This window comes from Musca vetustissima, unplaced genomic scaffold, assembly GCF_032173495.1.
Source record: "Musca vetustissima isolate MV318-11 ecotype Yass unplaced genomic scaffold, APGP_CSIRO_Mvet_v1 utg24842, whole genome shotgun sequence".
Taxonomy (NCBI): Eukaryota; Metazoa; Arthropoda; class Insecta; order Diptera; family Muscidae; genus Musca; species Musca vetustissima.
In genome coordinates, this window is record NW_026884370.1 from 22,328 (window position 1) to 33,132 (window position 10,805).

Genomic DNA, 10,805 nt, shown 5'->3' on the forward strand with positions numbered 1-10,805 from the left:
TCTGTCTGGGGCCAAAATATTTCTGGGTAAGCCATACAATTGTTGTTATTATCTTTATTTGGAAAATTGCTATTAATTACTACTACCAGTTAGTTTTGCCAAAATAACAACATATTGAGCTTTTGTTTGCCTCTCCATCAAAGGATAACGATGATAATTTGGCAAAATTCAAAATTTGCCATTTTGCTAATTTGTTTGGTTGGTTGGTTTTCCCCAGTATCGAAGCAACACTCCCCAAATGAGGAGTTGTTGTTGCTGTAGCTATTTGTTGGCTTACAAATGCCAATGATTGGCCACAAAATATTTATAGTTTCACAAAAACTAATTTAATACTTATTGTGTTAAACATGAAATTCGATTTCGATAACAATGTTTAAATATTATGCAAATCCTCTTTTGGCATGTTGATTACAAGCCAATAATGGTAGGCTATGGAATTTTTAAAAAGGAAAGGTAATTTAAACACATAGTTACAAATTTAAATCTAATTTGAAAGTCACATTTTCTATAGAAAAACAATAGACCCATTATTATTGAGAAAAAATAAGGCGACACCAGGATTGCGTTTTTTACATAGAATAACCCATTCGCAGACCCCAGGGAAGTATTTTTAATACAGAAAAATATTTACAGACCTATAGAAAAAAATCACATACCACAGGATGTGTCTTTTTTCTATAGAAATAACAAATCGCGGACCTTAGTATGTGACTTTTTTTCTGTAGGAAAAAATGCCCTGACCTCAGGATGTGATTTTTTTCTATAGAAAAAAATGGACACTTTTTTCTATAGAAAAAAAATTCACAGAACTCAGGATGTGACTTTTTTCTATAGAAAAAAATTCACAGACCTCAGGATGTGACTTTTTTCTATAGAAAAAAATGCACAGATCTCAGGATGTGACTTTTTTCTATAGAAAAAAATGGACAGACCTCAGGATGTGACTTTTTTCTCTAGAAAAAAATTCACAGACCTCAGGATGTGACTTTGTTCTATAGAAAAAAATTCATAGACCTAAGGATGTGACTTTTTTTCTATAGAACAAATTCACAGACCTCAGGATGTGTCTGAGGTGATGTGTATATAAAAACCAGTAAGGAAAGTAATAAAGTCGGACGGGTCCGACTATATGATACCCTTCACCACTATGGGTATATTAAACAGAACTATTAACATGAAATTGGGTGAATTGAAATATGTGATATTTATCTAAACATGAATCGAATTAAATCAATCCATAAACATGTCATTCGTTTGTTACAATGGGACAAAATTATGTAAATCGACTTCCAACAAATATCAATTGGACATCCGTTGAGCTATGTCTATACTAAATTTCATGTCAATCTGACAGACATGAGGTGTTGTAGGCACGAAAATATATATGGAAGCTATATACAAAATATGAACTGATTTCAACGAAAATTGTCACAGGTTATACTAATTCCAGTACGTTTTGTTCCTATGCGAAATTTCGATATATAGAGACTATGAAGCACCTTTTACATTAAATCGGACGAAAATATATATGGGAGCTATATCTAAATCTGAACCAATTTTCAGTATGCCATGCACAATTTCGTGCAAACCGAAAGATATATAGGGTCTTTGGTGCACCATTTACATATTTGTTCGGCCCACCTTAATGTCGTTTGTTCATTTTAATAATCGGCCCACTCTAATGTGTTTTGCATTCCCTTTTGTGTCGCCCTTTTTTGTCGGTCGTCTTGTTAGGAAAGCAACAACAACAATATTCAAATATTGTTTGAATATTTGCTTGTTACTGCTTTCCTATTTCATCGTCGTCAACACGTTTGTTCATTTTAATAATCGGCCCACTCTAATGTGTTTTTCGTTCCCTTTTGTGTCGCCCTTTTTTTTCGTTCGTCTTGTTAGGAAATCAACAACAACAATATTCAAATATTGTTTGAATAGCTTGAAAGCAACACACAACAACAATGCAGTGATCAGTCGTTGGCTGCATTGTTGACAGTTTTATATGTATGTATGTAACATACTTATTAATAACTGTCGTTTGTTTTGTTTTGATCGCTTATTATTTTTGTTTCAATTTCGTTTTGTTTCTTTTGTTTTGTCTGTGGCCCTACAAGAAGGGAATGCAATTATGTTTTTTAGTTGACATTTAGCCGGCATAACACACAACACAATAAATTTGTAAATTTTTAAATTAAAAAATCAAAAGTGTTTTCTTTCGGGAAAAACAAATTAAATAAAAACCTTTCTGCGCAACATTTTGGCGACCGTGACAGGACGGTTGTTATTAAATTAAAGTAAATTAATTATTAAAATAATTAATTGAACAATTAAATAAAGTGATTTTGTGATCCAAAGCGATTGTTGTTTTGTTGTTGCTCAACACCTTTGCTGTTGCAAGATAAATACATATTCGACGCTTTATTTATAATTTCGTTGATTGGTTTTAATCACAACCGTGAACATTTTTAAAATTTCGAAAAGAATTATTTGAAAAATTCTTTAGTGGAAAGAAATTTGTGACCCAAGGAAAAATTATATTACGCAATCGTGGTTATATACATAGACAAGTGTTTCGTGGAAATATTGGAAAATATAGAAGTGATTGTTGCTCAATAGTACATAAAGACACCATCTTGAGTAACATTTGAAAATTAATTTGGCGCATTTATTTGTAAATAGAAGCCAACTTTTCTTGTTGATTTTCGTGTTATAAATTGCTCTTAGTTTCTCAAAATGCCAAAAGACAGTGATGTTGAAATGATTGAAGAGAATGCTAGTGGTTCGGGTATGGCTTCTCTTAAGCAGCAACGTAGCTCAATAAAAAAGAACATTTCCAATATTCAAAAGAAAATTGAGAAAGAGGGTTCAAAAATGGATTCGACCATTTTAGAATGCCGTATGGAAATTTTGGAATCCTATTTTAAACAATTATGCCAAGTGCAAAGCCAAATTGAAGCAATTAACCCAAATGATAATTCTAGAATGGAACTAGAAGAAGCATTTATTGTGGCAAAGGCAAAAATAATGAAATTATTAAATAAAAATCGTGGCTCAGTGTCAGTGGATAATAGTTTAATGAATGCTTCTATGGCTTGTGGTTCTAGTTCTCGATTGCCCTCACTAAAGTTGCCCAAATTCGATGGAAAATACAGTGAATACAAAAGATTCATTACAGCATTTAACAACATGGTGCATGAAAATCCATCAATAAATATTATTGAGAAATTTAATTATTTGTTGAACTGTCTCTCTGGTGCAGCATTAGCCGTTGTGGAACCATATCAAATTTGTGAAGAGAATTATGAAAAGGCATTAGACAGACTGCAAGAACGATATGACAATAAAGTGTTAATATTTTTGGAACATATCGAGTCGTTGTTTAACGTTCCAAAAATGCAAAAAAGTGACAGTGTCTCATTGCGTCATCTTATTGATACAGTTTCTGCAGTTCGTGGCTCATTGTTGTCGCTCGGTACAGAAGCAGATGTAATGAATGCAATTTTAGTTCATATGGTGTTATCAAAAGTGGACGGTGATACAAAGGAGAATTATGATGAGAAACAAGACTTTAAATCGTTGCCCTCTTGGGATTTGTGTTATGAACTTTTAAGTCGTCGTTGCCAATTTCTCGAAAGCCATCGAAAAAGAACTGAAGTGTCTGACAGAATTGTTGCTCAAAAATCCAAACCAAATCCTAAATTCAATCGGTCGGCTCATACTTTTGTCAACTCAAATTCGATTTGTTCGTATTGTAGCTCAAGTGAACATAACATTTCAAATTGTTCGTCATTCGCAAACATTGTCGTTTCGGAACGTTTTAACTTCGTAAAACGTAGTGGACATTGTATTAACTGCCTTAGAAAAGGTCATATGGTATCCAAGTGTCCCTCGAAATCTCGATGCAGAGTTTGTGATTCTGCACATCACACGCTGCTCCATATATTTAGTAGCCCAGATCAACCAAGTACCTCAACATCGAACATTAATTCGTCGCAGATATCAACCAGCTCAAATCCAGTTTCTCTCGTTGCTCGTTCATTTAAAAGAGCGATAATTCCGACTGCTGTAATTCTGATGAAGGACAACTGTGGCTCATTTCAAACGGTAAGAGCATTGCTCGATTCATGTTCTGAACTAAATTTTATTTCTGAGGAAACCGCTAAGAGGCTGAAACTAAAATTTAGACCGTTTTCTCAAGAAATCTCTGGAATTGGAGAAGTTCGAACAGCAATAAAGTTTTCTGTAGAAACTACAATAAAATCGAGAAGTAGCTCATTTGAATGGTCCTCATGTTTTGCTGTTACCAAAAGTATTTCGTCTCGTCAACCTGGTGAATTGATGAACACATCACAATGGAAGATTCCCCAAAACATAGAATTAGCAGATCCGCTTTTCTACAAGCCACAACGTATCGACGTTCTTCTTAGTGCTGAAGTATTTTTTGATTTGCTGTTAGATGGTAGAATTTCATTGGGAAATGGATTGCCGTGTCTCACGAATACAGTTTTTGGTTGGATAGTTGGAGGTTCGTCGCCCAGTCGTCCAAACTCAACTTCATTAACATGTAACTTAACCGTAAGTACACATGAAGAAAAAATTGATGAAATATTGAAACGTTTTTGGGAAGTTGAGGAGTATTCCAAGTCACCCAACCCATATACAGAAGAAGAACAAGCATGTGAAGATCATTTTGTCGAAAATAGTGGTTTTGACTCTGAGGGAAGAGTACAAGTTCGACTTCCATTTAAGAAATCTCCTAAATGTCTTGGTAACTCATTTGAAATGGCTCGTAGACGTTTTTTATCGCTGGAAAGACGACTTGAACGTGACTCTACTTTGAAATCGATGTATGTAGAATTTATGGAAGAATATGTGTCTCTTGGCCATATGTCACCCTACACCCAATCGTTGAATGATTCGCACTATATTATACCTCATCATTGTGTTCTCAAGCCCCAAAGTGCTACTACAAAAATTCGTGTCGTATTTGATGCATCAGCTCGTAGCTCGTCGAATCATTCCTTGAATGATATATTGATGGTCGGTCCAACAATTCAGCAGGATCTGATCACCACACTTTTCTCGTTTCGATTGCACAAATACGCTCTCACTGCAGATATTTCAAAAATGTATCGGCAGTTTCGCATAGATGAAAGAGATAGAAGATATCAACTCGTATTGTGGAGAAGTAACAAAAATGATGAACTCAAGGTATTCAAATTGAACACAGTAACTTATGGCTTATCGGCCGCCCCATTTTTGGCAATTCGTAGTTTGTTTCTCATTGCAGATAAATACAAAGATTCTTATCCCCATGGTTCGGAGGTCTTACGACAAGATCTTTACGTCGATGACGTACTTACAGGCGCCGATAGCATTGAGACTCTGGCTCTTAAAAGAGACGAGTTGATCCAAATATTGAAATGGCATGGTATAGAATTGGCAAAGTGGAATAGCAACCATGCGTCGCTCACTTCGAATGATGTTGAAGAAATCATCATAAAAACATCGGATAACGACATAACTAAAACATTAGGTATGTCCTGGAAACCTCAGCAAGATGTTTTCCTTTATAGATTCGAGTTGCCCGATGTCACAAATCCAACTAAAAGATCAATTTTGTCGATCGTATCCAAAATCTACGATTTGCTTGGAATTTTGAGCCCAATCGTTATTCGTTGCAAAATTCTTCTTCAAGAATTATGGGTTCAAAATATTGGATGGGATGATCCTCTAAACGATCATCTCAAGGCTTTGTGGCTCCAAATCAAAGAAGATTTATCGTACATCCATCAAGTAGAAGTCCCAAGATATGTACTTACGTTGTCCAATCGACATGGCGAAATACATGGTTTCGCAGATGCTTCTCAACGTGCATATGGTTGTTGTATTTATTATCGTGTCTCAGAAAATGGTATGTACAAAACCACATTACTGATTGCAAAATCAAAAGTAGCTCCTATCAAAGCCCAATCTCTACCTCGTCTCGAATTGTGTGCTGCAGTGTTACTCAGTAAAACGTGGCTCAAAATCAAGTCTAAAATTGAAAATTTCGTCTCATCGTTGTACTTTTGGACTGATTCGAAAATAGTACTCCAATGGCTCAAAATGCATTCGTCAACTTTGAATTGTTTCGTGGCAAATCGTGTCTCTGAACTCCAAGAAGAAACTCGAAACATCATTTGGAGACATGTCCCAACGAAAAGTAACCCAGCTGATATCGTATCTCGTGGTTGTTGTGCTCAAGAATTGTCGAATACCATCTGGTTTCGTGGCCCATCGTTTCTAGAAGAAGATGTCTCAAATTGGCCAGGTACTGAAGACGTGATGACAATTGAAGTCCCAGAACGCAGAAAAGCCGCCGTCTTTAAAAACACAGCCTGTGAAAACAATGTCATTAATGACATTCTGGATAAGCAATCTTCATATTATAAATTTATTCGAATAATCGCTTATGTTTTTCGTATTTTCAACAGGTGTCCCATAAGTCGTTCTTTGAAAGTCAAAGATGTTGTCCACATAGCTCCTAAGGAACTTGAAGACACCTTTTGGAAGGTCATCTCACTGGTCCAGCGGTCATGTTACTCATCGGACATACAAGCAATTGCAAATGGTAACGTCGCTCATCCATCTCTGCAAAAATTAACACCATTTTTGCACAAAATGAAAGTAGGAAATGAGGAGATTAATATTCTTCGAGTTGGCGGACGTTTAACAAATGCTCCGATTCCATATGATGCAAGATTTCCTGCCCTGTTGCCCAAAGACCATCGATTCGTCAAGCTGTTTGTAGAGCATTTGCATCGAATTCATTTGCACGCCGGTCCAAAGGTGTTGTTGGGCATTTTACGCCAGAAAATCTGGATAATCAATGCCAGAGAAGTAGTTCGGAAGATTGTTCGAAATTGCGTGCATTGTTTTCACTATAAACCAAAATTGTTGGGGCAAATAATGGGAAATTTGCCAGTTGATCGTCTTAGAGCTCAACGTCCATTCTTGGTAACTGGAGTTGATTTTTGTGGCCCTTTCATGACGTCATACAGGATTCGAGGGAAGTCACCCTACAAAACCTACATCGCAGTTTTCGTTTGCTTCAGTTCCAAAGCTACCCATTTAGAACTCGTATCGGATTTGTCAGCAAACAACTTTATATTGTGTCTCAAACGATTCGTGGGAAGACGTGGAATTCCCCAGAAGCTTTTTTGTGACAACGCAACTAATTTCGTAGGAGCCTGTAACAAACTAAAAGAGCTCAAAGAATCATTTTTCAATGATGAAGTTGTCCAAAAAATGAAATCGATTTGTTGCCAAATGGGTCTAGAATTCAATTTCATACCCCCGCGCGCCCCGCACTTCGGTGGATTGTGGGAGGCAGCTGTAAAATCCACAAAAACGTTGCTCAACAAGAACATAACGGAGTCGTACCTTACTTTCGAAGAGTTGCAGACACTGGTAATCGAAATAGAAGCAATATTGAACTCTCGTCCAATTGCTCCCATGTCAGACGATCCCAACGACGGCGAGGCGTTGACACCAGGTCATCTCCTTATTGGTTCATCTCTGGTGGCAATACCTGAGCAACATCTTGATGTTACCAAACCCTCGTTGCTAAATAGATGGCAACGTATTTCGTACCTGAAACAACAGTTTTGGCAAATGTGGTCCAGGGATTACCTTCTGTCTCTCCAGCAAAGGTCAAAGTGGTTCACCGATGAGAAGAATGTCAATGAAGGACAATTGGTCATCATACACGAGGACAACACACCCCCTCAGCAGTGGCTCTTGGCGAGAATTACAAAAACAATACCAGGTCGTGATGGAAAGGTCCGAGTGGTCGAGTTAAAAACGAAAAATGGAACATCGTGTCGCCCAATCCATAAAATAGCCCCTTTACCAAGCCCTGAAGATCCTTGAAATTTTGGCATTTCAACGGGGGGAGGATGTTGGAGGAGGTCAATGTATATGTTTTTAAGTTTTATTGTATTGTTTTCCATTTTAATTAATTTATTTTAATTTAATATTTTGTTCGGCCCACCTTAATGTTGTTTGTTCATTTTAATAATCGGCCCACTCTAATGTGTTTCGCATTCCCTTTTATGTCTCCCTTTTTTGTCGTTCGTCTTGTTAGGAAAGCAACAACAACAATATTCAAATATTGTTTGAATATTTGCTTGTTACTGCTTTCCTATTTCATCGTCGTCAACACAAAACAACAACAATGCAGTGATCAGTCGTTGACTGCATTGTTGACAGTTTTATATGTATGTATGTAACATACTTATTAATAACTGTCGTTTGTTTTGTTTTGATCGCTTATAATTTTTGTTTCAATTTCGTTTTGTTTCTTTTGTTTTGTCTGTGGCCCTACAAGAAGGGAATGCAATTATGTTTTTTTAGTTGACATTTAGCCGGCATAACACACAACACAATAAATTTGTAAATTTTTAAATTAAAAAATCAAAAGTGTTTTCTTTCGGGAAAAACAAATTAAATAAAAACCTTTCTGCGCAACAGTCATCATTGATGATCGCTTAATTCCTCTTTCTTTGTTACCCCCTCGCCTGTATATGTGTTGTTGTTATTGTTCACTCAATGTAAGTTTGTATGTGTTTGTGCATTGGTAGATTGTTCGTAATCTAGGTATTACCAGATCGTCTAGAAACTTCTGTAGCGACAGGCAAGGCTCATATAAATAGGGGAAATGGCAAGGCAGTTAGTCAGTTGTGAATCAGATCGCGAATTGAAACAGTCAAGTAACGTAAAGCTATAAAGTAACGTGCAAAGTAAAGTTGTGTCAATAAAATCATTGTAAGAATCGTAATCAGAAAGAACCCGCGTTTTATTTAGTACGAACTGTATTGGGAAATAAAACAACGTCTACACGGGATTAAGTAAAATCCAAGAACGTAACAATTGGTGTCGGAAGTGAGATTACGATAATACTACGATGAAGTTTAAGGATCTACGAGTGGAAGAAGGAGCTCAATAAATTGGAATTGTCCTCTACTGGCAACAAGGCTGAACTATAAAAACGTCTGTTGGATGAGTTCGAGCGCCGTGGTATGAACATCGATACATATGAGTTTGACAGTAAGGATGAAGTGGATTTATCGGAAATGGGCGAATCCAACGGTGGGGAAGTCTCGTCAGCAGCTGCCAGGGTTGACGATTTCAGAGAAATGCTGGCTAAAATGTTTGAGGAAAATTCCAGAAGGAGCGAAGAGAATTCCAGAAAGTTAGAAGAAAACACGAGACGAATGTTCGAAGAGAATTCCAGAAAGTTAGATGAACTCAAGGCAGAGAATTGTAGAATGATCGAGAAACTGAAGAACATTACAGAAGTTATTGGAAGGAGAGTGGAAACCGTGGAGGTCCAAATTAAAAAGTTGGATAAGAAAGTGCAGTCGGTTGACGAGAAGATTCTGTCTGTGGATAAGAAATTTCTGGCCCACGACCACAGGTTTACGAATCTGGAGAAGAAAATGTCGGAACTGAAAATTAAAGGTGGTCCGGTGCGAGTTTCTGATAACACACTAAAAATCAAACCTCCTATATTAGACGGCTCTACGTCATTCAATGTTTTCAAGTTACAGTTCGAGACAGTGGCTTCTAGAAATTCGTGGAACGACAGCGACAAAGCGGTTGCACTACTTCTGGCATTGAAGGGCAGTGCTGCTGATGTTATGCAGAGTATTCCTGTCGCTTCTAGAAACTACTATGAAGATGTTATTGCTGCTCTGGAACGTAAGTACGGTGGCGAACATAAACGAAACATCTACCTTATGGAATTAAGGGGAAGAGTACAGAGGGCAAACGAGATGTTACAAGACTTTGCAGCTGAGGTGGAACGTTTGGTGCTAATGACGTACCCAGGAGAGAATCACCCATTGGTGGACCGTATGAAAATCGAAACCTTTGTGAATGGCATACGTGACCCTGAGATTAAATGTGCAACATATGCGTCACCAAAAGCGTCATTTGCCGAAACCGTGTGGTTTGCCCTTGCCCAAGAGACGGCAAGAAAAATTATTAAACCCAGACCCACAAGATTCGCCAACTGGAGACCGAATGTTGCGAACCCAAATCTCTCGTTAACTCGATCAAGGACGCCATGAGGCAGGTAATAGAAGAAACAAAGAAACAACTGCGATAAAGCAGGTCATATTGCGCGCGAATGCAGAGCTAAGCACAAACGATCCAGGTCATTGTCACCACCTCCAACGAAAGATGGTAGAATACAACAGTCCACCAATGAGTCACCGTTAAACTAAATGGAGCCAGTCCAGCGGGGCATTAACTGGCTCCCATCGACGATGGCCCCACAATCTCCAAAGCAATAGTACAACAGAAAAGTCACAACCTAACAACAACTGGGTACATCAATGGTGACAAGCGAGTTCTGACGTTAGATACTGGCGCATCAAAGTCCATCATAAGATCAGATCTGGTAAAGGGAAAAATAACGCAACTTAATGGAGTCAGACTGCGCACAGCAACGGGGGAGCCCGCGGCAGTACACGGTAAGATTACCCTGAGACTAACTATTGCCAATAATTCGGAGAATTACGAGTTTATTTTATGATTGCCTTTGGTATCAATCTGGATATGAAAGAGCGTGTGATAACCTGGTCTAACGTCGAAATTCCGTTAAACGTGGGCTACGATGAAAGTACACCCATTAGACGTCTGACTACGGACCATCCAGAGATAATACCGCCCTGTGCCGAAGCAATAATATGGGTACCAATGAATGGAGATTGTGGAGCCGAGAAGTTGTGGGTGGTGGAACCAGCAGAAAACATAAACAT

At 37.7% G+C, this 10,805-nt stretch overlaps 1 protein-coding gene across 1 annotated transcript; it reads left to right on the plus strand.

Annotated features, from left to right (window-relative positions):
* The first annotated feature begins 2,730 nt into the window (after positions 1-2,730).
* LOC133331334 (uncharacterized) lies at positions 2,731-7,911 on the plus strand. Its single transcript, XM_061539731.1, has one exon. It carries the CDS (start codon positions 2,731-2,733, stop codon positions 7,909-7,911), a length of 5,181 nt encoding a protein of 1,726 aa, XP_061395715.1.
* Positions 7,912-10,805: the final 2,894 nt, after the last annotated feature.

What these genes read in the sequence shown, in the direction of transcription:
- LOC133331334 (XM_061539731.1), top strand. Translation starts at nt 2,731, where the DNA reads ATGCCAAAAGACAGTGATGTTGAAATGATTGAAGAGAATGCTAGTGGT.